At 43.2% G+C, this 27,812-nt stretch overlaps 1 protein-coding gene across 1 annotated transcript in view; it reads left to right on the top strand.

The window, feature by feature from the left end:
* The window catches only part of LOC115309205 (plasma kallikrein-like), a 28,206-nt gene extending 1,314 nt beyond the window's left edge, over positions 1–26,892 (top strand). Inside the window, exons 2-7 of the mRNA XM_040223536.1 lie at positions 1,720–1,900; positions 15,517–15,646; positions 19,294–19,429; positions 22,837–22,950; positions 25,017–25,207; positions 26,671–26,892. Coding sequence (XP_040079470.1) covers positions 1,720–1,900; positions 15,517–15,646; positions 19,294–19,429; positions 22,837–22,950; positions 25,017–25,207; positions 26,671–26,892 — 974 coding nt within the window. The remainder of the gene's footprint in view (positions 1–1,719; positions 1,901–15,516; positions 15,647–19,293; positions 19,430–22,836; positions 22,951–25,016; positions 25,208–26,670) is intronic.
* Positions 26,893–27,812: the final 920 nt, after the last annotated feature.

Consider the following 27,812-nt stretch of genomic DNA (forward strand, 5'->3'; position numbering starts at 1 on the left):
TTTGGTCAGTGAAACAGTGCCCGTCGGGCAATCTCGCGGTGAACTGCATTAGGCGCCCATGTGGCCCGGAATTGAAAAAAAGAAACAGTTCTGTGCAGATACCCTAACAAAACAGCGCGAGGAATACATGAGGTATTCCGCATAAGAGAGCAAGGGGAGAGTATGTGCATTAGTGCGCCGTCACTGCACTTAACAAATAAAAAGTTTTTTTTTTGTTTTTGAGCCAACACCCAGATAGACGGTATTAACAGTCAATGTTTGTTTCAATAAAACTTCAGTTAAGAATGCGCTTCGTCTCTGTCTCCTTCTTCATCCTTGTTTATTCGGCACTTTCCATTCAGTCACTCATAGACTGGCTTTGAAACGCATAGTCTGAGGTAACTAGCCGCTGCAACAAAATTTATTGATTACTGCATTTTAGCAGAATCATCTCCACCTGCGGCTCGCCCCATTTGCTCACATTATTCTTGGTTCACTGAATTCCGTCGAAGCGGCCGTTGCAATCGGTGCGTGTTTACAAACATTCCCATTTACACAGGCAAGACATTAGACAATGCCACGCGCGTAGTTGAGCGAGAACGTGCGTGGCCGAATGGTTACCGCGGTTAATTGTCGCGTGTAAGATCTGAATTTCATTCCAGGTAGAAGAATGTTCTTTTATTTATTCTTTCTACTTGTCGTACTCGGATGTTCGAGAACTTTCTCGTCTCATCATGTTACGAATTTTCTACGCGTCGAAAGGTCTAGGCCGAATGTTCCAGAAACCCACGCCGCTACAAAAGGTGCTCCCCGTGACGAGCCGGAGTCAGTCTCGCCCCGTTCGATCCTGCTGTTACGCCGACTACGACGCCCGCGACGCTCTGTTGTTATCTTCTACACCCTTTTTGTTTTGGACAAAAGTTCGCCCCATTAAACGTTTATTTATTCCTGTTTATTTATTGTTTTTTGCTCACCACCCGTGACATTCTGGTGGAGGTGCTGTGTAGCAAACTTCCCCATTCCGGGTGTTGGCCTTGGGTGCGGCGACTTAATCGGGTCTTGGTAGTGTCTTCGTCGGGTCATCGTGGGCTTGCTGTCGGACTTGCCCTGCGTGCCCTCGAAGGGGTACGCTGCAGGGACCCCATCCGGTACCCCGCACCTCCACCAGAATAATACGGGTGGTGACCAAAAGAACAATAAATAAACAGGAATTAATAAACGCTCAATGGCGTGAACTTGGGGAGAACGATTGCGATCAAATGTTTGTCTCGTCATTCAAATTGATTTGCAAAGACATTATAGTTCTACACTTTATTTAATAAAGTTAAAGCAAGAGTGCAGGCGAGCTGTTTAGAAACTGACATTTTAAAACAGAAGAGTGGGAAGAGTGTTGTCCCGTCCTGTTTCCCTGCTCTGGTTAAAAATGTGAATGCCTCACTTGCGTTCTATTTTGTTTTTGTACTAAGGTTTTGGCTAATCATTGTAGTAACAGCGTACTGACATCATCTCGTCTATGTTCTGACGCTACAATTCCAAGTAAGTAGTTCGTGCTACTAATTATAGTTAAGCATGACGAGTCAAACACTTTCATCGAAAAACCACTCTGTTAGCTCTCTGTTTTATATCCCGGATCTCAATTAAATGTATCGCTCGGCTTTTCTTGTTTTTTTATAAAGCATTACCTCCTACTAATTCCACGTAACCTTTAACCATAAAACGTTTCAAATCCGTTTCGTTCAGAGAATTGTGGGCTTGTTACAACAACGCCAGGCTCTGTGATAAGCGAACGCATTTTGAACGGCACAAACGCGACTCCTGGAGCTTGGCCATGGATGGTTGAAATTGTCGATCTATTCGGACACCGCTGCGGTGGAGCCCTGATAAGCTCCCAACATGTGTTGACAAGTGCTCACTGTCTGACGTAAGCAATTTTAGATCTACTATTCTGTAAGGTTCTCATTTAATCAATCCCAAAGCAGTCAAAAATATCCTCTTTATATCAACAATAATCAACAGTTTTACGAAACTCAAGAAAAACAAAATGCCAGTGACGCTTCCCTTGAAAGTACTGTCGTATTTTCCGGACCGTGGTGTCCACACGGCTCATAGTTCGCACCTCGTGCCCAGAAGACGACGTCAGTCGCGAGTATAAAGTATAAACAGCATGTAAGCGATTTCTAGAGCAACGAGACAAGCGACGGCGACCCGCTCTGCTGCCGCTCGGTTTGTCGAGCGACGAGGCAAACCGCAAGGAAGCAACGGGAGCAAGTGACCAAGGATATGAGCGACTTTTTCTAGCAATCCAGAAACCGAGCGACGCGCCGAAAGACAGTGAGAAATCTTCGTCGCTCGTCGCTGACTCTCGTCGCTATCGCCGCCGCTAGTCTCGTCGATCGCTAAATGGCTTACATGCAATTCAGCCCTAAACGTTAGTTGTGAGTTAAGGTCAGTTGTGAGTTAAACTTCAGTTGTTAGTTGAAGGTCAATTGTGAGTTGGGGGGGGGGGGGGGGGGGAGCTTGAATTGTGAGTATATATATACAGCGCTTCTCCTCTACGTTTTTCGCTTGTTCTTGTCGTTGGCGCTTTGGTGTATATTGCCTAGTATATGTAAAAAAAACAGCTCTCCTAACAGCACGCCTTAAAAAATGCCTGCTTTATTAGTTCATAAAGAAGCTTGTATCATACATGAATCATCACTAAGCGACTCCGTCATTCACAAAATCGTCACGTCTAGTCATAATGAACGATCTATAAAAAAAACAAAAATCAATCCTTGTACTGTACGCACCTGGAGATAGTCCGACCCCCATAAACCTTAAAGTCTTGAATGTATATATTCCGCGGACTAGTTCGGAGAACACGGTATCGGACATGAATCGCGTTCTTTAAAACGCGATCGTTTAAATTTGTTCAAAAATACATTAACAAGTCGCTTTCCGGGTGAAGAAAAACAGTGTTTATTCATTTCCCCACGCTCCCCTACAACACCACCACACAATACGGAGAACGTAAGCATATCGTAATAGACCCTTTTCCAAAGTCCGCGCCATCGCCTGTCCGCCATTGCTCGCTCACATACTCTGAGCGTGTATTGGACACGAAGACTGCGTCATCGCTCGGCGAGCACTCGGATCCAATCACGCGCTTCGGGTCTCAGCAATGGCGACCGCCAGTGTAGTTGACACAACTTTAGAAAAGAGGCTATCGTGGTAGGAGACGTGGGACACGCTCCTCGGTCGATGCACGTCGGAAGTCGATTCATTGACCCGGAGGTAGAGCATAGGGAGGCAGCCGAAGATGTGTGGGTGCGATTTCTGGTAGCGATGAGTATGTATTTGATCCATTCTTTCCATTTCTGTACATCCTTTTGTTTCTGCAGTCATGGCAACTAAACCGGTTTTTCTGATATTTCCTGTCACGAATATGCGTGGTCCGCGTGTAACATATCTATAAGGCATGGATACCGCGCGCGCCGCAGCTGCAAGATAAAGCCCTCTCCTCGTCTTGGTTGCATGCGGCACCACCAGATGGCTGTTTGATATGCGGCTATTTAAAGCTAATGGTAGCCTCAATTAGTGGTCGAGAGTGGGCTAACGCTTTAAGTGGCCGCGTGGGCTAACGCGTCTCAGCTCGGAGCGTGGAGCGAAAGCTTGCGCTGGGAACCTCCTGGGTCCCATCCCCGCCGCCCCCACCCGTTTCGATCTGGATGAGTTCCGTACCGGAACGCGCTCGTGGAATCACTACTGCGTGATGCACGTTAGAACCCCCAGGTTAGCGGTTGCATTGCACTGGCAAAATTTCTCACCGACAGCTAAGAGACAGATCACCCGCTGAGGCGTGTGTCATCAAGGTTGTATAAACATACAATGCAAGCAAATTGTTTTTTGCCCTATTTGTCACAGTGGGAGTCAACACAAAAAGGGTACGCAGCACGCATAAAAAATTTAAGTGGAAACTTTCAAGAGCGGCGAGAAAACGTCGAATGCAATAACGTAAAGCGCAGGTAGAGAATCGCGCTGAGCGTGTTTTCACAGTTCAAGAAGCGACAGAAAAGTTCTAGCTGATAGAGGGCGCGAGAGTCGCACCAGCAGCATCAGCATCGGCAACATGGCGACGGCCCAGGAGCGTTTTTCGGTAAGGTGTATAGAGGAGGCTATGTCTGAGCGGGAAGCCCGCGGGACCAGGTGCCATAGGAACGAGACAAATTGTCTCTCTTTCTTTCCTCCTTAGTGGCGCCGTATGGACGGCGGAACCACTGTTGCCTGAAATTACTCGGGCGCGCGCCCCCAGGAGGTTATCTGGTCGATCGCATTGCAGCGTTCGTCGTGCTCCGTGTCCCCATATGCGCACAATGCGGTTTGTGCAGGTGAGTAATACGGCCAGGCTCACATAGTCTAGGGGGCTAATCGTAATAATCAGCCGGCTAATTAATTAAACATCGCTAATTAACAATTCAATAATATAAAAGTAGGACATATTCTTCCAATTGGAAACTTGTTCAGCGTCATCGAAAATTAGTGATTCAACTCCTTTTAGAAGGATATAACGCAGGGGCAATATATTACGCAGTCCGTAAAAACGCTCAATTTGGACGCGTTTCCAGGTTTCGATTTCTTATCGGAGCGCATCTATGCGCCCGCGGTCCCGCTCCCCAGTGGCTGAGACGCGCAACACACGTGCGCCCAACTTCCCTCCTTGCTACGAGGGACGCGAGGGGGTGGCTTCGCGCCACGACCTCTGGGGGGCAGGACCGCGGGTGCGAAGATGCGCTCCGATAAGAAAGCGAAACCTAGAAACGCGTCCAAATGAAGCGTTTTTGCAGAACGCCCTAAAATTCTCCCCCAGCGTTGTATCCTTCTAAAAAAGTTGATTTAGTGGTTTTCGATGATGCTCAGCAAGTTTCTAATATGAACTACATATCTGTCGACTTTTATTAATTAAGAGTTATTAAGGAACTTTAATTACTTAGTCAACTCATCGTTACAATTAACACTCTATACTATGTCCCCCTGGCCTTATAACTCACCTGCAGAAACCGCATGAGTAACTTTAACGGCTTTATTTAATCAAATCCGTTAATTTAAAAAACACCCGGTGTACTATCGCGGACAATATGAGCTGAAACAGCGATCCGGCCGGCGCACGGCAGGGTGTCGAACCGGAACCGAACCGAACCGAAAACCGGAACAGAACCGTTATTTTTAGCCGAACCGGAACTGAACCGAACCGAAATCTTCGCCGCCATCTTGGAACTGAACCGGAACCGAACCGAAAAAAAATATAACGGTAACCGGTTCAAAACGGTTCAAGGTAATATTTTTTTTCTTCTTTGCTAGTATCACAAAATGAACATATGGGAATAAACAATTGGCGGCTGTATTTCTATCTGTTGATCGAATCGTCATATACATAATTGCAACGTATGATAAATTGTGGGTTTTCATAGCACCTTTGTTGACACTATGAATAACCATGTGTCAAGTTGTCACGTGACGTCATGGTGTCAATACATGTTGTCAAGCAATGTCACGTGGCCTCCTGACGTCACGTAACTCACCGCGTTAAATCGATTTCATTTGAGAAAGTCACTAGATGTATTAACCTTGTTGACAGCATGACGTAACATGACATCACGATTTCGCAACGAGTCACGTGACACCGTGACGGAAGCGATTTTCATAACCCCTAGTCGAGTGCTCGGGTTCATGACAATCAGCACGGCCAAACATTCAGGTAACGGCTCATGTCAATTAGATATGATAATCAATAGCCCAACACTAACAATATCTGAAGCTCAGCCCAAGCTTTTGCTTTGCAAACCCTTGCAGCCTAGGGCATGACTGCGATGAACACTGGCGGTATATAATTAGGGTCAGATCACGTGGCCGCTTGTTCAAATTGCGAGTTGAGGAGATATCGACAGCTGTCTCTGTCCTTTATTTTTTCTGCATCTGTTATTAGGGGAAAACTAATGGATGTTTCCGCAACCTATCAACGTCACGGGTTATTTCTTAACACTATTTATTGAAAGTACAAAAAGAAATGTTGCAAGACCAATTTTACATTATTGAGGCATTGAAACATTTTTGCGTTGTTGCTGAAGTATATCCGAACGATGTCCCTGAGAATAGAAGTTTTGAAATGACTAAATGCGACCTATTAATATGACGTTACATAGAACTACACGTGTGTACGGAAGGAATACCTAAAAAAATAAGATATTTTAGTGACGTGAGAGGAACAGCCGAACGTTGGCAGTCGCTGTAAGTCTCACACGAGCGTCGTTCTCAAGTTGTTGCCCAAGTTTCGACCCCTCTGTATTTTGTTTGAATGAGCTATAACATATTTCTATACATTACTAAATACTACTCAGGATCAGTCCCTAACGTTAATAACTGATTGAACTTGGTTTTGCTTTTTTTTCTAGGCAATGGTAGTCGCCGAAAAAATTAGAGAAATATGAGCATCGTTCATCCCCTCACCTCGGAGCCAGAAGCGGCCACGTGGCCTGGTGCCTATCTTATGCCGCCCACGTTAATCATACCCCCGCGCTGGAGTTTTAAAGGAAGAAAACGCGTGCTGGAGCTCCAGGCATTGTTAGAGTTCGACTATTCTCATCACCACAGTGGTTGGACACGAGCCACTACCCAAGTGTCTGCCGAGGTATTGATTGTTACGAGCCGATGTACGGTGCTCACACAGTTCTCCTGCCCAATGCATGAGTCGCGCTCGACTGTCGACAGGCGGGTGGTTTTGATCCCACAATTACGACATCAATCTTTGAGAGGGCAAGACTAAAAGAAATAGTCTCGTTCAATCCTCGCAATTGCACCGCGACAAAGAAGCTTCTGAATCAGTGGCGCCCTGTGCGAGTACACTTGGACCAGGGGACCAGTACGCCTCGGAAAAGTTATGCACATTCCAACCCGATATCGTTTCATGGCCCTTATAAACTTCACGGGGTGCAAAATAAAAGCAATGAAAGGTTGCGGTTAACAAGTGTCAAATAAAATTGTCGAATTAACAGACACAAACGAAAGAGGCAATTCCTCAGGAATACTTTCAGCCTTTCCACTCTGGTGAAGAAGGAAGGCCAGAAATGCTGTACTATGGTGGGAAGGAAGTAATGGCCGGCCGCAAGTAGGCAAGCCAGACTGGAAAGGCTGGAGGGGTTGCCGCCATTTATGAGCGACGGTGGCAACCAAACAACTGGCAAGCCGGCTGTCTGGTTGCCGTTGCCATTTATAGATGGCGGTAACGCATGACTAGCCCTTAACAGCACCGCTGTATAAAGAAGTGCGTCTATGTGTGGGGCCGGGGGGGGGGGGGGGGGGTGGAGGGGGGAGTTTTAGAAACATACTGTGTTGTAAAGGTTCCTCTTCCCTGCATCTTTGGCGCAGACCAAAAAGCGTGACCCCGGAAACTACTTTGATTGGAAAAGCGCTCTTGCCAAAAAGCACGTTTTTGTCGTGCCAGACGCTGGCACCGTTCCTCACGGCGATGCACTAAGAATAATAATACTAGCCTTTCAAATACTTTGCTTTCACTGAGCTTGCACCTCCTGCAGCATGCCTTTTGCACCGTCGAATTTGACTTTCTCAGCAAGAAGGAATCAGAATGACCACCAGCCTATAGTGTGATAACGTCACGTGCATACCATGCTAAATAGTTCAGTTTTCTGGTGAAATATGATGTTCGCAACACTAGCCATAGATGTCCTAATTGTAAATTTGTGAAGTATTTATAGCAGTCTCGCGATGAGATATGGCAGCCTAGAGAAATGTTAGAACGCATGACTATTCTAGCATAGTGCTGTAAAGTGGGGGTTCAAAACAAGTGCAGGAAAAACCGAATATAACATTTGCCTCCCGAGGCAGTATTTCGGAAGTTTCGAGCTCATGCAAGCTGATGAAATGTAATATACTAAGATTTCAAGAATCTTTGTCTGTCCTTCGCGCTATTTATGTAAAATCATCAATATCATTGCGTGCATCTTTACGCATCTCTTTTTGCAGTAAGGCGTTCTGGAAGGGATTATCTGGAAAACATAACATTATTATCTCGATAAGGATCGATAACTGGGCGAGTTGGTGAGAGTTCATGTTGAAAAACAGCGCGATTGGGACGAGGACACACAGGGATGAAGAGAACACAGGACAAAGCGCTGACTAGCAACTGGTTTGTTATTACACCATAAGGAAGGATGACAATGAAATGATAAACATGGAATCAAATGTTCGCGCGCTTGCTTGGCGCCTCGTGGAATAAGCCCCTTCTTTTTTCTTTTTCATCCGATTGTTGACTTATGTTCTTCTTCTTTCCTCCGGAGCTTGGGTTACCCTGAATCCAAAAACTTCATTTCGCTGGGAGTCATAGTCACCGAAGGTTGGCTCACACACGAACTGTTGCTCTTCATGATGTTGTAGGCTTCTACCATCTCTCGACTTGTTTGGTCGTGGTGTTGAAATAATATGGTGGTGTTTTCGAACTGTGGTACGCAACCGCAATCTCTGCGATGCACCGCTAGATGTGAATTAGCGGTGCCTTTCAAGGAGCTGTGGTGCTCTCTTAGTCGGATGTTTAAGCACCGGCCAGTTTGCCCGATATAACAGCGCCCACAGGAGAAGGGAATGCGGTAAACCACGCCTTTGACGCACGACACGAACTTTATCCCATGGTTTACCTTACATGTGTTATTTTCCGATCTTGCTATCCCCTCCCTGCGTGCACGTACAGCGGAACATAATCTGCTTAGTTTGTTTTTGGCTGAAAAAACAACGTCCACCTCGTATCTGGACGCGACTTTTTTAAGTCCGTGTGAAATGCGGTGAAGATAAGGAATGACCGAAACTTTCTTTTTTTCTTTTTTAACTGGTTCCTCCAGCATGAAATTGGAACTATGCTTTACGAGTTTTATTAAACTATCGCATGCTGATGAAATAATTGAGTCTGGGTATCCTGAATCCCTAATCCTTGGAATCTGGGAAGTGAAGCTAACGCCCATTGTGTGAACACATGATTTTGTTAAAGCGGATTTCAAACAGGAATACACTATTCCTCTTTTTACGAGCTTCGAATGCGCTGATTGGTAGTTTAGCAAACTCTTTGATGTTCTAGGATGATACAACCAGCAAATGTGTTCTATTGTGAATTCAACGAGGAGATCTAAAAACTGAATTCGACTCTGTTTTGGGGTCTCATAAGTAAACCTAAGGCCTTGGCCAAGCTCATGGAATACTTTAAGGACGTAATGTAGTGTTTTTTTCGCAACCGGAGGCTTCAACAAATACCAAAAAATCATCAACATATCTAAAGATCTTAATGGTGTGATTTTCCAATTTTTGAACTAGAGCTCTACCTATTTTCCCGAGGAAAATATCGCTTAGTACAGGCGCTACTCTTGACCCTATACAAACACCTGACTTTTGAACGAACACTTTTTCCTCCCACCCTATAAAAGTAGATTTTAAATACACAGATAATAGTTCAAGGAAATGTTCAACTGTTATTCCGCATCGCGTTCAAAAGTCAGGTGTTTGTATAGGGTCAAGAGTAGCGCCTGTACTAAGCGATATTTTCCTCGGGAAAATAGGTAGAGCTCTAGTTCAAAAATTGGAAAATCACACCATTAAGATCTTTAGATATGTTGATGATTTTTTGGTATTTGTTGAAGCCTCCGGTTGCGAAAAAACACTACATTACGTCCTTAAAGTATTCCATGAGCTTGGCCAAGGCCTTAGGTTTACTTATGAGACCCCAAAACAGAGTCGAATTCAGTTTTTAGATCTCCTCGTTGAATTCACAATAGAACACATTTGCTGGTTGTATCATCCTAGAACATCAAAGAGTTTGCTAAACTACCAATCAGCGCATTCGAAGCTCGTAAAAAGAGGAATAGTGTATTCCTGTTTGAAATCCGCTTTAACAAAATCATGTGTTCACACAATGGGCGTTAGCTTCACTTCCCAGATTCCAAGGATTAGGGATTCAGGATACCCAGACTCAATTATTTCATCAGCATGCGATAGTTTAATAAAACTCGTAAAGCATAGTTCCAATTTCATGCTGGAGGAACCAGTTAAAAAAGAAAAAAAGAAAGTTTCGGTCATTCCTTATCTTCACCGCATTTCACACGGACTTAAAAAAGTCGCGTCCAGATACGAGGTGGACGTTGTTTTTTCAGCCAAAAACAAACTAAGCAGATTATGTTCCGCTGTACGTGCACGCAGGGAGGGGATAGCAAGATCGGAAAATAACACATGTAAGGTAAACCATGGGATAAAGTTCGTGTCGTGCGTCAAAGGCGTGGTTTACCGCATTCCCTTCTCCTGTGGGCGCTGTTATATCGGGCAAACTGGCCGGTGCTTAAACATCCGACTAAGAGAGCACCACAGCTCCTTGAAAGGCACCGCTAATTCACATCTAGCGGTGCATCGCAGAGATTGCGGTTGCGTACCACAGTTCGAAAACACCACCATATTATTTCAACACCACGACCAAACAAGTCGAGAGATGGTAGAAGCCTACAACATCATGAAGAGCAACAGTTCGTGTGTGAGCCAACCTTCGGTGACTATGACTCCCAGCGAAATGAAGTTTTTGGATTCAGGGTAACCCAAGCTCCGGAGGAAAGAAGAAGAACATAAGTCAACAATCGGATGAAAAAGAAAAAAGAAGGGGCTTATTCCACGAGGCGCCAAGCAAGCGCGCGAACATTTGATTCCATGTTTATCATTTCATTGTCATCCTTCCTTATGGTGTAATAACAAACCAGTTGCTAGTCAGCGCTTTGTCCTGTGTTCTCTTCATCCCTGTGTGTCCTCGTCCCAATCGCGCTGTTTTTCAACATTATTATCTCTCTCTTTTTGAACATTTCGTGTATTTGACTTCCAATTCATCATGTGAGCATAGAGTCCTTTTTAGCGTACCCTGCAACCCGATGTTTCACACTGCCAATCAGCAAACAGAAAAACACTTTTACGTAGACTCCACAGCTCGCGTAGTTTCGAGTATTGTCCTTCCAAGTCGGTCTCAAGCGGTTATGTGAACTTTATAAAGTAAAATTTTTTTATCAATACAAAATATATTTAATTACTAATTGAATATTTGACAACATAAATAGAGGGCCGACCACTCTAAAGCAATGCCCCCCAAATTATTTGAAAGCGGTTCTGCCAATCTTTTCCGGCGTTTTTATCCTCGACAGGCATGTTGTAAGTGATATGGGACGGCCTTACATATATTTCTGATTTTGAAGCTAATTTAAATAACTATGTGTTCCTCACACATATAACTTCTCAAACATATAGAAGTCTGTTATTGCCTTTTTTATCAGGTGAACATTAGTTTTATGTGTCTGTGGGCTGGACGAAAAGAAAGTAAACAGGGGCGCGCGGTGGATTTATGATGATTACGCACGCAAACCGTCAGAAAGTGTCCAATTAAGTAGCTGCCTTGTCGAGTAGAACGTGAAATACTACTTCGTTTTACTAAACAAAAAAGAATTTTGAAGGACGCTTAAGCTTCGCCTTTAAAAGTGGAACGCGATCGCGTCAACGGGCCTCGTTTGCATCGCATTCTCATTTGCCGCGCAAGCGTGCCTCGCGTGGCCTAGTGAAAAGCGTCTGACTCGCAACTAAAGGGTTGTGGGTTCGAATCCTGCCTTAAAAAAAAAATTTTAATTTTTTCTTTAAGGCAAAGGAATTACTTTCAAAAGTGAAATCATTTGAAGCATACGGTGACCTTTATTTCGCATTACATATCATGTTTTAATCACCCTCATTCCACGCGTGATGTCACGTTTCACGTAAGCATTGTGGGTTATTTGAAATTCTTGCGCTAGGGTATGTAGCTCTGACGTCATGAACCTGTCGACCAATCAGTATTTTCCAGTCACGCCACCGACATCGGTTTTTCTGCGACATGAGCTCGTTAACGCTATCGTGTCAAAATCATCAGTTAGCAAGGGTGATGCTCATTTGCAAATTAATTTTTCCGGCATCTTGTCAACAACAAACCTCAACAGCCAGGCTATGCCAGCTTATTCTGTATAAGAAAATGTTCACTTGGGCATGCGCTATTTTGGGACAGATTCGATCTGAGTGCGAAGGTGCGTATATATTAGAGTGAACAATTGCAATTACTCCTTGCTCCATGATTAGTCGCATGCGTGCGGTGCTGAGTGTAAACAATGTTTAGTTAGAACAACAGGCATTTGGATTGCCGCTCGGTGTTTCTATAAAAGATAGATTGAAAGGAGTTATCCTAAAACTTTGTTACATTTCGAAAATTGCATTGCTTTTAGCTCACTTGGGTCGTCATCATATATATATATATATATATATATATATATATATTGTGAATTGTATTTCGTAAACGTTATTTCATGATATATGGCCACAAGGTGCATGCTCATTTCATATTTTTATGTGATGTAATTAATTCCTTAGTTCAATGACACGATTTCACTTTTAATACTGACACACAAGGTTGTACCAATCACGGGTATTTTAGACGACCTACCACACTTCGCGACAACAATTTATACCGTGTAAATAGATCAGCTTGCACTTTAGAATTTTACTTTAACACGAACAAAGGACAAGAAAATACAGTATAATTCTAAATTAGAAGCTGATCTATTTACAGGTATGTACCAACAAGCTCAACTCTTTACTCTTGTACTTAAACATTTTGATTCAGGCAAAATATATTTTACTCGTAAACAAATAGATATTGAGTCGTATGAACACGACGTTATGTATGTTAATGTAGATTTTCTTCTACTCTTGCGTCAAAATTAAATAACTGAATTTAATATTTTTGGTACCTAAGAACAAAAGTAAATTGCACGGACGATCGAAGAAACTATATAGTTAATCGTTTCACAACGGAAATAGTGTATATTGCCAAAAGAACGCGGAAAATATATTCTCAATTTAGCGGTTCAACCGGTTCGAACCGGTTTGAACCGTTATTTTTTGCTCCCCGGAACTGAACCGGAACCGAACCTAAAGCCGTGAACCCAAACCGGAACCGAACCGATAAAAATTTCGGTTCGACACCCTGGCGCACGGTACTACCTGCGCCGCCTGTCGCCTTGCTTCGCACACACGGCGCACCCTGAGGCCGAGATAAATTATCACTTGCGCTCGCTGCTCCACTGCGTTCTTCCGGTGGTCTGAAAGCGAGACGACGGGTGCGACTGCGGGCATGTGTGTGGTAGGGCGGGCAGAAGTTGTTCTTTTTTGCAATTGATTTACTTCATTCCATCGTGTAGATTACGCAGAAAAAACTGACTGGTGAAGAAAAAATGTTGAAGTATCTTAAATTGCAGCTGCAATTGATGTTTTTTTCGGAAATCACATAAAAAACATTGTAGTTTTCTTTTTCTTATGAAGTGCTTGCAAAATGTAGGGCATCGTAAAATATGGGCCAAAATTTGTATACGCGATTTAGGCCGGCTCCAAGGCATTTAATTTTTTTTTTTTTATTGTGCACAGCTGTGTAAAAAGGAAACAACGGTAACCATACATGTTATTGCGGAGGTTTTGTAACCTGGATTGGTATGAAAAGGTTCTAAAATAGTATTTCTTTGTTGCTGGGCCCACGTGTTTGTTTAAAACAAAACAAGTGCCGACAAGAAACGAGTGTTTTATGTACAAATTTCTAGTCTAAATAAAGTGCAACCAAGAGTCACGCATATGCAGGAGCAGGAGCTTGAAATTCATCGAAAGAATATTCGCAGAGGATAATGTAATACATAAAAGAATAATAGTTGGCGTGGAAGTTCAGCTGTACTTTACAAGAAGATCGGGATCAAGGATCGATGCACCGCTCAAAAGTATGCGCTGGTTAACGTCGTCAAATGGTGTATCGCAATCGTAGCAGCAAGCTTTGTTGCAATCGGCAGAGGTCTAGTTCAGGGGGTCCTGAGGCGCAGTAAAACTTAAGAAAGAAGTTAATACCGCGTCCGCGGCTCTCATTCTGTCTGGTAAGGACTCACAGAGTGCGGCTACGAAGTCTGGCTCGGCCCGAAGCCTCTCCCATTCACCTCTCACCGCTTCCCACAATTCGTTGGCAGTGGCGCGGTTGAGGGGACGCCGTGACATGGCTACCTTGACGCGCCTCCAAAGGTCTTCGACGATATTTAGATCGGCTCCATTTGGAGGCCAAGGCAGCTCCGTCGGGCAGCGTTCCCCGAGGAGATACGAGCGTGACAACGCATTTTCCACTTCGGCGCTTTCTTGAAATGCACTGAAATGCATGATAGCTGAAAACGGGAACAGTGGGCTGCACGGCACAGGCATCGTGATAGTGCTTCTGTCGACCATTATTTTCGCTAGCAGACGGCCGGAAGAGCGCAGTGGCGCAGTGAGCACAAGTGATAATTTATCTCGCCCTCAGTTGCACCGTGTTTGAGGAGCGATGCGACAGGCGTTGCAGGTAGTACTGTGCCTAGGCCGGAGCGCTGTTTCAGCTCATATTGTCCGCGATAGTGCCTATATCTATCTATCTCTCCCTCTCTCTCTTTCTCTCTCTCTCTCTCTCTATGTATGTATGTATATGTATATATATATATATATATATATATATATATAACTGAGAAGAAAAAACCCTTAGTGAAAACAGCAACAACGGACGATTTATTCTTCGACGTTTCGGCCGGAGTCCGGCCGGAGTCAGGAAGGCCGGACTCCGTCTTTTCCTGACGAAGGCCGGACTCCGGCCGAAACGTCGAAGAATAAATCGTCCGTTGTTGCTGTTTTCACCAAAGGTTTTTTTCTTCCATATTATATACCCACGCCTTCGGCCTCCCGCCACTATGCCCGTGATATGGATATAGTTGAAGTAAGGTAAATATAAAACAATCGACCGGGAAAAGTTAATAAGTCAAAGATGCGTACTGTCGGAGTCTCTAATACGATGTTTATTACGACGTTTCGAGCGGAGACCGCTCTTCATCATATATATAAAAAAAACGCCTAAATATAGGCTGCTCGAGATTTAAAAAAAACTCTTTGAAGGGAAAAAACTGCCGGCCTTAGCGGACGTCAAGAGTTGCAAAAGCGTACTAATTAGCGAGATAATTAACAAAAATGTATTCATTAATGTTTTAGCTAGTGAAAACAAACATGTGGTTCAACTGAGAAACTTGCCAAGCATCACCCGAAACCACTAAAACAACTATTTTTTAGAAATACATAAGGCAGGTGCAGGAAGAGCATCTTACGCCGCTCTGAAGAACCGCTCAGTTTGAACGCATTATCGGAGCGCATCTTTGCACCCGTGGTCCTGCTCCCCAGTGGCTGAGACGAGCAACACATGTGCGCCCTAGACGCTGACGTCACGTGAAACGCATAAACCTTTGGCGGAGTGCAATGTAGTCTTTTCCAAACTTTTGTACAGATCAGCTTTCTTTTGTGAATAAATTCAACCAGGAAAGCACACTAGGTCTCAGGTTGTGTTCATATGATGTTTCTTTAAAGTAGAGAGTAAGCACAGAAATAGTAATGCTATGTATAATCAAATTACAGTCGAATACCCATGGACCTCTTTCGTGTTTTGCTTGGGAGCTATTCCAGGCAGCAAACAGAGAAGGAAGGACTGAAGGAAGAAATTGACTCCATCTGCATGTACTCTCAATTTGTAAAGGACAAATTCGAGGCAAGTGACCGCATGAACGCTCTCATAAAAATTGTTACCTGACCAAGATGTTGTGAATAAATTTAATAGTAATCAAACTTAATTAAATTAACTGAACTACTCAATTACTAATTGTTATAAAAACAAAACACAATTTAAAAAATAACTATCGATATGACCTGCTCTTGCAGCATATACTATATATTTGTCTAAATCTCACTTTATTTCTCGTCAACACTAGACACGTTATGCACTTTCGGGGAAAGTCAATGCGCTGATAGTATATACTATTAGGGAATGCTTTTGTGATGTTACCGCAAAAAGGGGAAGACTAAAAAATCAAAGCCGTTTACAACTCCCTGCAACGCCGGCTTGGAGCGCAGCTCTTGAAAAGGAGGAGGGAAGGGTACTGAGGGGGAGGGCATATTCCTCCTCCCTCCTCCTCCCTCGTGATCCTGCCTGCTAATCCTGAACGAAAGGGCTCCGGTTCGAAGCCGGCCGAGGGACAAGGGATAAAAGTCTTTTAAAATCATTTTTTGGACTAAAGAAAATTCGGATTCGTCCCCCCTGCTCATCCTCCCCGCTCCCCTCCTTTCTCTTCCTCCCCTCACGAGAGTCACCTGATCTCGGCGGGGGGGAGGGGAGGGGGGGGGAAGGGGGGCGGGTTACGTGATCTCCGGACCTGGGGGGTCATGTGACCTCACGGATACGCCGACGGCGACGCCGCTCAAGCCGGAAACGGGCACCTAAGAGCTGCGCTCTAAAAAAATGAAAGCCGTTTACAACTCCCTGTAACGCCGAGTTAGAGCGCAGCTCTTGAGGAGGAGGGGAAAGTACCTAGAGGGGTCTATGCTCACCTCCTCTTCTGCCCTCTCCCATTTAGGAAAAATTTTTCCACTAAATTTAGCGGAAAAAATACACCGCTAAATTTAGCGGAGAAAACTTTCCGCTAGATTTAGCGGGGACAATTTTCCGCTAGATTTAGCAGGGAAATTTCTCCGCTAAATATAGCTGGGAACATTTCTCGCTAAAATTTGCGGGGAAAACTTTCCGCTACATTGAAAGGGGAATTTTTTTCCGCTAAATTTAGCGGAGGAATTTTTCCACTAAGTTTAGCGGTGAAAATTTTCCGCTAGATTTAGCGAGGAAATTTTTCTGCTAAATCTTTGCGGAAACATTTTTCCGCTAAATCTAGCGGAAACGTTTTCCGCTAGATTTAGCGGGGAAAATTTTTCGGTAAATTTAGCGGGGAATGTTTTCCGCTAGATTAAGCGGGGAAAAATCTCCGCTAAATTTAGCGGGAAATTTTCCGCCTAATTTAGCGAGAACAAATGTCTGCTAGATTTAGCGGGGAAATTTTTCCGCTAAATTTTGCACAGAACATTTTCCGCTAAATTTAGCGGGCAAATTTACACATCGTGCACCGCGCGGTTACGCGCGCGGTTACGCGCGCGGTGGCGCCACCGCCGACGGTGACGCCGACGCCGCTCAAGCCGGAATCGGGCGCCTAAGAGCTGCGCTCTAAAATGCAAGTTATCCAGCAGCTCAAAAAATGTTCAAAAGGCTAGAACAGAAAAATTGAAACGTGTATGGACATTCGAATGTTTCATTTCGAGAAGTTAAGCGAGTTCGGTGTGTCAGATAATAAAACCTCTCATATCTGTGCTGCAACGGGCGACATTGCCAGTTTAATGAGCGACCTGCATTAACCAGGTGGCGCTGTAAGTCTTTGTTTGAAGTACCGCCTCCCGCCAATATTTTTACGCTCTTCGGTTGGTAGGGAATCAACCGCCCCACGGCGGGGTCCGCTATCATGAGGCTTTTCGCCTGCCTGAATTTGAGAGTGCTTGAAACTGGTGACTCGATATTACGTGATTTGTATTATGAGTTAAGTTTAACTGTACAATTAATGTGCAAGGAGTTAAGGAAAGCGTCGGTCGACTGCAAGCAATTCCGCCTTTCCGCCCGCTATCTTGCTCTTGACGCGAAAACGCCGACGTGCAGCCAACCCGCACAAGAATTGGCCGCCATTAAACCGCAAGCGCTGCGCTTGCTTCAAGTTCCTCCCTCTCTCAAATCTAGGTTTTCTGTAAGATCTTCTGGAAGCATAGAGAGGAATTTCCGCTGGTTTTACAGCAACTTTAGGGCTATGTTTTGAGATTCGTATGCCCTATTGAAGCAGTTACTAAATTCAGGTAACGCTGCGCAGATTCTATAGGCTGGTTTCCGAACTTGCGTTTGACTGCAACTAAGGGTGTTCAACAACATTGTGCACCCAAGTGTGCTCGCTTATGATGAAAGAATACACTGACCAGTGACGTCATCAATCGGGGAACTCTGGATCGTTTAAGACGTTCGCACATTCCCTTTACTTGTGCATCTTTTTTTCAACCTCAGCTTACCATACGTTTAACAATGTTGTGAAGGACTATTTATTGTATATAGAGCATTCAATTAATATCGCAAATATTGCAAAACCTTCACACTAGTTAAATTCAGTTTCAGTGCTATCTCATAGATTGGAGTACCTAAAAACGTGTTATATTGTCACAAGAGAGCGCAAGTCTGCACAACGCCCTTGGTTGCAGAAAAACGCAAGGGTGTGAACCGGCCTTGCGTAAACTACCATGCATTTACCGCCAAAGTTTCACTGCCTCCGTTACCCTTTGAGAATATCGCGCCTTCCAACGAAAGCCAGCAGCCTTCTGGTGTAATGAAAAGCTAATATTACAACCTAATTCGTTGTCTAAATATTATGAAAACATTTACATAAGGACTCTAATATGATGCAATGCTTGACAAAAAAAAAAACAATTGAAACTTATTTAGTTAAATCAGTTGAGAACTTGTTAGAATAACCTATCGATTAATCCATCCATTCAAAAATCAACAATACCGATCAAACAATTATTCTCTCAAAAGGAGTTTGGAAAATGGTTTGGCAACAATCCTCTAGGGTTGCCAAACTCAACCTCAACAACTTATTTAGTGGCGAGAAATCGTATCGTCCGGAACGTATTGTGTGTAGCGCACCACGGCTTGTTGCCGAACGTAAATAATTTATTTTGTTTTCGCAGCTTGCAAAGTGAAAGACAATTTGAAGTACAGCTGAAAGTAATATTATGCATGTACGTACAGAAATGCATTGAAAAGATGTAGAAAAATCTGCTAAGTACAATGTGTGATGATTGTTTTCATATTTTCTGTAAAACTTTGTTTAGTACTTCACACTTCTCAATTGCTCAAATAGTGCTTGGTAGCTGTCTAATTGACGACACTAAAAAGTAAGTACGTGCTTTGTTATGGTTTTATCCTCTACTTCTGCGTCATTTCGTGGAACTTGAATCAATAGAGCAAAAAATAATTACTATAAATTATGCCTACGGCATAATTTATAGTAATTATTTATGAATAAACCACATACGGTTCTTTCATCTCTAGGGCTATAAATGAATTCTGGAAAACATTCAAAATATTGAAGTTTTATCCTCCTCCACAATGGCCCAATTAAAACTTTTATTATTCTGATTGTCGCCGATTTCTTCATGCTCAGAGATAATAATTAAATCTAATTTTTATGTATCGCTATATCCGAATCTGAAAGTATGTATTATTGTTTTCACTCAATTTAGAATTATATCACACCACTTGTGCCTTTCTTTTTTTAGACTGACATTGCCATCATAACACTGAAAAGACCTGTGGAATCCTCAGAAACCATTAAACCAGTTTGCCTGCCCGACATCGATGAAAATCCAGATTGTGACGTTCCCATGTATGTTGCTGGATGGGGATACACTGAACGTAAGAGCGACTAATAAAGTTGTCATTCACAGCACCTAGGGCTAATATTATAAAAAAAACGAATATTTTAGAGTTTTCTGTCTGTCCACATCGAGTCAAGCTGCTTGCCTGTAGCGTAACGTTCCGAAAGAACGCCCACTCAAAATGAAGAATTAAATGCTGAAAAACATGGGGCGGGCTATCTTTGGGGATGCCACAGAAAAACTTTATAAATAATTACTATTAAACACCCTGTCACCGCCTAGAAACCAAGTGACGCGGGAACTGATACCGCAGATCGCGGACACGGCAAATTCGCGTTTAACGATGCGATAAACGCGCGGGAATTCACTACGAACTCCGGTGCCAACGGAAAGGATACCGCACGCTGCGGACGCAGCAGATTCGCGTTTCACGGTGCGAAGAACCCGCATCTCACGGAAACAGATACCGCAGGTGCAATATTTATGGTGCAATTTTTATGGTGCAATAAACACGCGGTGACCCTCTACAACTTTGCCTGTCACATTTGTCAGACCTGCCGGAAAAGGCAATTCCGCGGTTCGTGCGATTCCTCTCAGATATCGCGTGAAGTCCGACAGGAATCGGGGGGTCGGCCATGTTTCGGAATTTTTATGTTACAAATAATTAGCCAGAAAAACGGGATGCCCACTCGGAGGCGTGCGTTCTCTTGGAACTTTGCGGTACTTTTAGTTAACGGAAAGGAATCATAAAGAGTTGTTCCCACCTCGCGTATTTCCCAGCGTTACCGTTTTCCTCGTAAAAAAACAAAACCTTTCTTTTTGGGACCTCTCTAGTTTTAATCCTTTTTATTGAACTCCCAAATGATGCATTTTCCATCTTCCGGCTGTATACTGATGACTCTATGGTTTACGGAAATATTGACATTTATTCAGAATACACCATTACACCAGGTGACTTTAATCGTATTCTCAGCTGGAGTAATAACAGGAAAATGGCGGTGGGCGTTTGGACGTGCTACCATGTGCCGTTTACGAGATAACACTTTCCATTCCTTTGCCGTTAATCTGTAAATATTTAACTTGTAGCGTTAGGTGAACAAGTGTAGTCCTTTGGCGTATATTCCACTGAAAATATTTCTGGAGAAACATACCTAGGATTTACAAAGCGCTCAAAAAACCTCAACGGCTTTTTTTTTTTTTTACATACTGCTACTACGAGAGCATCAGTACATTTCAATTAGGCCATCGTATTTCTGTCAAAACAACCTTTGGTCAATACTGATTAATAACATAAACTCGAACAAAACAAAAACCGAAAAGAGTTGATTTGGTACTATACTCCGTCTCACCCTGCGATGAGCTAGGGCCCCAAGGCCAAGGGGGGGGGGGGGGGGGGGGGGGGGGGCAAATTTCAAAGGAGTGCGCGAGAGAACTTTCGATACGCAGAGTACGAAAAGCGCTAATTTTTCGCAAGTGGTTCTCTGTTTTGAAAGGGCGCTATTTTATATTGCTGAAGGAAAGGTACACGGTATTCAGCCTCATAAACATTCATGCAATATTTCGTAAACATGTCAACTGCTTGGAGCTGCTGGAGGGCGCAAGTCGTTTAGTCAATTCAATCCAAACTTTGTGAACGCACCTGGACCTGTATCCACACGTAGTCTGAACATACGCTCCCTTGTCGAACACTCGCTCCGACTCATCTTCATTTCTTAATGGCCACTGGTTCTCATTCCGGGTTCTCTTCGTCACATCGCATACAGATGATATTTAGTCCCTTCTGTTATCTTCAGTAGTGGCAAGCGTACGCAGTCAGCAAACAAATCACGTGACTTTATCGGGTTCCTTATTGGACCCAGCGGCCTGTAGCACTGGGCTTTAGTCCATCGTACGATGAGACGGAGTATAGTCATACATCAATTCGCAAATGTCCGATCAAGATAGCGAAGTTAACAATGTAAACGTTGTACGTAATTGCTGCTTCATATAATCCTTTTGTCCAACAATAGTTCGAGAATGAAATCGGACACACAGTTACATAACGTCAATGATTTGGAATAATTTGTTAGCTTTCCGGTGATAATCCCTTTGGGCGCTGCAGTACACCCCTGTATAAACAGATTAGGTTACACCTAACTACCAGTTAGAGTTCGTTTATTACACGAAGATGCGTCACTGATTTTTATTTGTGGTACAACAGCATATTAGACTTTTCAGGTATTACTGAAAGCGCTTTTCCAGTACACTGTTACGGTTCCACCAAAGGGCCTGTCAAATTATAATTTTATAGCATACATAAAATCTGCATTTAAACTATTTTATTGTTTTGAAGGGACTCTTTAAAACATTAAAATTCAATGTGCGGTTGAGCAGCACCTATATTCATTTTCCTGCGGTGTTAAAATCAGTGGTTCATCGTAAAAAAAAAAATTCAAAATTTAATACTCGCTCCTCAGAAAATGTTTGAAATTATACATAAACCATTAACACTTTATTTTCCTTTTTTTTTAAATGTGCTCTTTTTAAGCGTGTTTTCTCTTCATCACGTAAGCTTAATTGCTGTTCTGTATGAGAGTGACGGTTCGGAACGGAAACATTCGCAAGAAACTATCTCATGAAGCACTTTTTTAGGAATTATACCAGATACCAGATATCTATATAGCAAATATGAATGCGTCCGGCGCCAGCCACAGTGATTAAAGCGTCAAAGAACAAAATCAAAGGTTTTGGCAGCAAATAAAAGTTAAGGCTGCTAAATTCCTGTCAGAGTAATTCATGGTCACTTATTCATATGAGCAGATAAATACAAATACTGTATTTCGTCAGAAAGTCCAGGGCAGTTGTCTTGGTATAGTGATTTTGGCATACACGTAAATATTGTAGAATTCATCCCCTTTTATAAAAAAAACTAACAAAACGTAATTTAGGTGTTCTTTTCTAACTGGTAAAATCGGCATGGCATTATGAAGCGCCGTGGTGATGCGAATGCATTATATTCCTAACAAAACTGAACTCTCGCTTGCTGGTGTCACTGACTTTTCTCCGTGTAACTCAATACTAGCCAACGCCTCGATGCGAGACCCAAATATGCAAAAACTGTTCTAAAAACTGTCCGTATTGGTTTACAGAACGTCTAAATACATTGTGGTTATAATGTGCATTCTAAAGTCCTCGCCGTGTGTATCAAACGCCCGGAGGGAAATTGTGATGCATAGTGCCAAAGAACAGTAAATCGCCTATGCTCCGCATACGTCCCCTCATTTCCCAATGCATTGATGATTCTGTTAACAATATAGTTTATAATTATATATGCATATTACATGGGACCACACTCGCAACAATTTGTTGTAATCATTTAACGATGTTGATGCACTCTTAAATGCTAGCACCTACAGAATCGAGGTACAGTAATCAATATCTCTTTTTTTTTTCTCCTTTTTGCAGCGCTCATAAGGAAGAACCAGTCTTTGTCTGAAGATGTGGACGGGTATCATGCCAAAGAAGATTTGACGACAGTAAACTCCGGCTCCGAGAAAAAATCCCAAGAAGTAACTGAAGGTGGGGTATACCGATGCACTCAGATGTGCTTAAAGGGGCGCTAACAGGTCAAAATAAGATTTTGTTCATAATCCGGAACGATTGAAACGATGCCCGGACATTATCCTCAAACTTAGAAACTTGGGGAACTCAGTATTTGTAAAGTAAATAAGCAATTTCCCAAAGCAGAATTTGAACTTCCCACGCGATCCACGCTAGTGCAGTGACGTCAGAGATTGAATTGTCCTGCAACTCAAGTTTCTTTCACGCCTCCAAACCATCCCGTCCCGAAGTGTCGTGTTCGCCCGCGTTCCGCGGTCCAACTCTCTTCCCCGTGCCCACCGCCTGCTGCTGTGAGGAGACGATGCTTCACTTCCGAGTTTGAAGTTATTTTAGGTCCCTTTCAGCGATCTCAATTTCTTTGAAACGGTGCGAGGTCGAAGAGGACGCGCAGTGGACTTTGTCAGCGACGTGAGGGGCCACGTCGCGCCGGTTCTGCGTGAAAGGCTGCCCCGGCGGAGGTACCACCGAAACTACGGTAAAACAGATACCGAACGCAGTTGTTGTGGCCGCTTGACGATTTACTTTTCGAAATCTGAGAGGTCATCGGGCATTTAAAGAAGAGAACTTCGACCCATTCCCCGACTCACCGATCATCCTCACTGCCATATATGCCGCGCGCCGCCAGCACCGCCATGCTTACTGGGGGATGATACAAACCCAGCAGGCGAAGTTACTTCAGACTCCGATTTTCGGTATTTCCAAAACAAAGGCCGTAGTGCGTTCACAATTGCGTTAAAAAACATGTTTTGCGAATGTCCCTATTAAATATTTCAGAAATGCCACTTACAAATTTTCTAAATTTCATATTGTTCGCGCCACAAATAAAACGATACGAGGAGGTGAGACCAGGGAGAGGAGGGCGCCGAAAAGAAGGCGCGCTCGCTTGTAGGAAAGTTTTTTTTTTTTTTTTTTTTGCGTTGTGAAATTTTTAACGTTTCTAGGACTATAACTTGCGTCGTTTTCAACCACAAAAAATACGACCTTTGGGGTCTCAGTGCCCCTTTACGAATGTTGCTGTGGTATTGGCTTGCTATAAAAGCGTCTAACAGCTGAGGCTCACGTATCCATTTGGTTCAATGCTTCTGGGGCACAAACGCTCCAAATGTCTCGTACAAAAATAATTTTACCTTCACTAGGTATTCCTCTCACCCTATACTGGCACTCTAGTGTCATTGAGAGCCTGATTCCGCGATACCCTCCATGCTAAAAAAATAACTGTAGATATAGGGGTACGGTACCTGTAGCCATATAATACTTACAGTATAGGTCACTAGAACAAACTTAATTTGAAAACTCAAAAACAGGATTCTAATGGTGAAACTCGCCTTGAACGCGTTGCGAAAGGTCTTCCAGCTTTCCAACTCTCATGATCTCATCATTTAATTTCCGGGGGTTTAAATGCAGGTAACCTATCTTTAGCGACGTTTAAGAAGTCTATTCTTATTCATAATTAACAAGATTCTTTTTGATGACAATGTGATTAGTGCAAAGGTGCAACCGAGCTGGACAAGAATAAAGCTAATAATACCTGCGAAGGGGAACCTAGGAAAAACACAAATCTCCAAACACAACTCGGCGACTCTTGCGCTACTTGAAAAGTCCTTCTGGTCCTGGTATCGAACCAGGGACTTCGCTATTTCCAGTGAAGAGCTCTACCAACCATGACCAGGCGGATTTTCCAGTCGCGTACAGGTCACTGAGCTCTCTTGAACATTTGTGCTTGTCCTTTGTACTACTTGCTTCCCTTCTCCAGGGAATTAATATCTTTAAGATTCCTTCATACCACAAACGTTAAGCAATTTTACCTGGAGAGAAAATACAGATATACTAAAGTCCATCTCGCAGTAACGAACGCTCTTGCGTTTTTTAATTTTTTTTTAATCCTACACAAATCGTGAAGACCAATCTCGCAAGATAGAGCTCATTTAGAAAACATTTGATGGTTTCCAAACTCAGTTAGAATTACGAAAAAATCTTTCATGGTCAGCTTAATCCCTCGGCCTCCATTTGATTTTATATTTCAGACACAACCGAGTATTTTGACTATGAAGATGTTGCGACACCAGGGTCCTCGTTCAAAAATAAATTTCCTGATATGCTTCAAGAAGCCCGGGTTCGGTTGATCCCAAATGAGGAATGCGATAAGCTGTATAACGACTCGTCACTTCATGGGAACATCGTTTGCGCTATGCACGACTTTGGATCTATATGCTTGGTGAGGACAAATATATATATATATATATATATACTTTTTTTTTACTTTTTAACATATGCACCATTAAGTTATAAGACTGCAAGTCTGAAGTACTAAAAATACCGATCTTCTTTTCGAAGGCATTTAAAAACATCTGCGCTCAATATAAATATCGTACGTAGGTGCTCACATGCGCTCAACGGCCCTAAAACAGCTGGCAGCCCAAGGAGGACGGGGTGCAGCGAGTCTCCGTAATATTAATAGTGACAAAACTCAGAATGCGACATTTTCTAGCGTCAGCAATCAAGAACGCTGTCGATTGTGCTCACTGACAGAATGAGAACGATAGGGAGTGTCTTCAGAACGCCCATTCGCCAGCAAACTCTCAGCGCCTTCAACTGTGCTTTGGCACCGCGCGCGCTCGAGCTGCACGAGACGCCAAAGCGTGGTTGAAATTCGGAAGCTCGCGCTGGGGGCGGAACAACTGAAGCTCCTCCCCGCAGTCATTCGGCACATTCATCCCTACAACCACTATTTTGCTCGATATATTTATTTTTTGGACCGGAAGTCACCTGACTCGTCTGTTCTTTCGTTGTGGTTGTTGTTGTTTTTTTCGTATTTCTTTCGTCATGATAGACTGCCTCCACGACTAATATCTAGGCATACGAACAAACTCCGAATATTGAGCATTCTGAATATATTTCCTTCACCCCTAAGCTGGCAGTCCGATGGAAGCTACGCGCTCGCCGGATCACTCAACCGCTTCCCTCTCACCAACTGACTCCGCTCTCTGCTCGCTAGTATGGGTGGGAGCGACATTGTATGGAAAAATATAGACATAGCACTGGTCCAACAAGCACGTTGATTTCCCCTCACTGCCAGTTTATGAATGAACTCGGCATAGAAACATGCTCCGAGAAATAGGAGCCCAGGTGTATTCACACTTTCTCTGTGACCCCAAGTAGAGCTCTTCGATGTACTGCTCTCTGAGGTGATCACGGAAGTTGGATTGGCAATTTTAGAAATGATTGTTATAACTTCTAAAGCTTCCAGAGTAGGAAACAGAGAAGTGTTAGTCAAACAGGACAGACAGCAATAAGCATTTAAGTCGGCGGTTTGGTGTTTACATAGTTTCGCCTATTCTGCTTTCACTAACATCCGGAATTGTAAACTAAACCCGTTTCATCACTCAAATATATGTTAATGTCTAGTGGCTCCTGTTTTGAGCTACAAGACAAATTAAAATTGCGTGGCCGTGCAGACACGTTTCTTTCCGAGTACCTTTTAATGAGAGTACCCTTATTAGTAAATATGAGCCACGGGTTTCTTTGACACGAAAGTGGAAGGCGTCAAAGTAGCCCGCTGGCTGCCCCACAATGCGCTATATCCTAATTATACGTGAACGAATGTAAATTAGCTTTCGCGTCGGTTCCCGCAATTGAATCCCTTTAATTTGTTCTATTCGCTTTTTAATTATTAAACAGGGCGACGGTGGAGGCCCGCTGGTGTACAAGACAAAGGATGACCGCTGGACCTTGATGGGGCTAATAACGGCTACCGAGTTGCCATGCAACGTCACCGATCTCCCGATGTACTTCGTTAGAATTAAGAGCTTCATGGACAACTTCATCCTTCCGTGCGTTCAAGATCCTAGTAATTGCACATGCAAGCCAGCAAACGATACAGATTTAAACACTTATTATTAGTGTGCTTCATGAAAATCTAGAGACCTTTCATATCTGTATGTTAATAAAACAAATACTGAGGTCATCTGTGCAACCTTCGGGCGAAATCACTTGTGTTGCTTAAGTGTTTAGCGTTTTACAAAAAAAAATGTATCTGCTTTTTTGCATCTAGTTACCGAGTGTGTCCGCGTTAAGACCACATATTAAGCAGACACTGAATATACCGAATTCATTAGAATAGCAACAGCAGAAACATGCTTCTTCTGCATGAGGTTCAAAGCGGCAAAGCTAGTTAATACCGGACGTGCCGCAACGCCAGTCTTGGGTAAGTTACTCTTAAAAAATAATTCGTTACAGTTACAGTTACTTTCAAAAAAAAGTAGCGAAGTTACCGTTACAGTTACTGCAACAAAAGAGTAACTCGTTACAGTTACAGTTACTTTTAAAAAGTAACGACGTTACTTTTCAGTTACTTTTCTATAACACAAAAAAAAATTAGAAAAAACTAGAAAACGCCTGTCACAACATTTTATTGCATAAAATTAAAAAGTATGCTTTTTACTTCATATTGTAACTTAGCACCAGTTACTTCTCGAAGTTAGTGTTTGAAAGTTTCCGCGCCAGAGCAGTGGCGCAAATCAAAATACGAAACATTCGCAGTGCCCTCCGTGTGTATTGTTGTTTCACGGTTGATTCACCCGATTAAAAAGCGTTTGCACAGAAAAAAGAAAAAACACAACATAGATAGTGCTTCAAGACACTAAGATGTGTGTTCAGTCACAAAGTACAAGCGCGTGCGTAAAGATAACTAGATATTTTTTTCATAAAATCTACATCTGGCTATATTCGGGTCGTGACTCGCGAGAAAGAACGTATTCACAACTTTGTGCAAGGCCAACTTGACACTCGAAATGTCGGAATGGACGATTTGGAAAGTGCAA

This window comes from Ixodes scapularis, unplaced genomic scaffold, assembly GCF_016920785.2.
Source record: "Ixodes scapularis isolate PalLabHiFi unplaced genomic scaffold, ASM1692078v2 ptg000890l_1___fragment_3__unscaffolded, whole genome shotgun sequence".
Lineage (NCBI taxonomy): Eukaryota > Metazoa > Arthropoda > Arachnida > Ixodida > Ixodidae > Ixodes > Ixodes scapularis.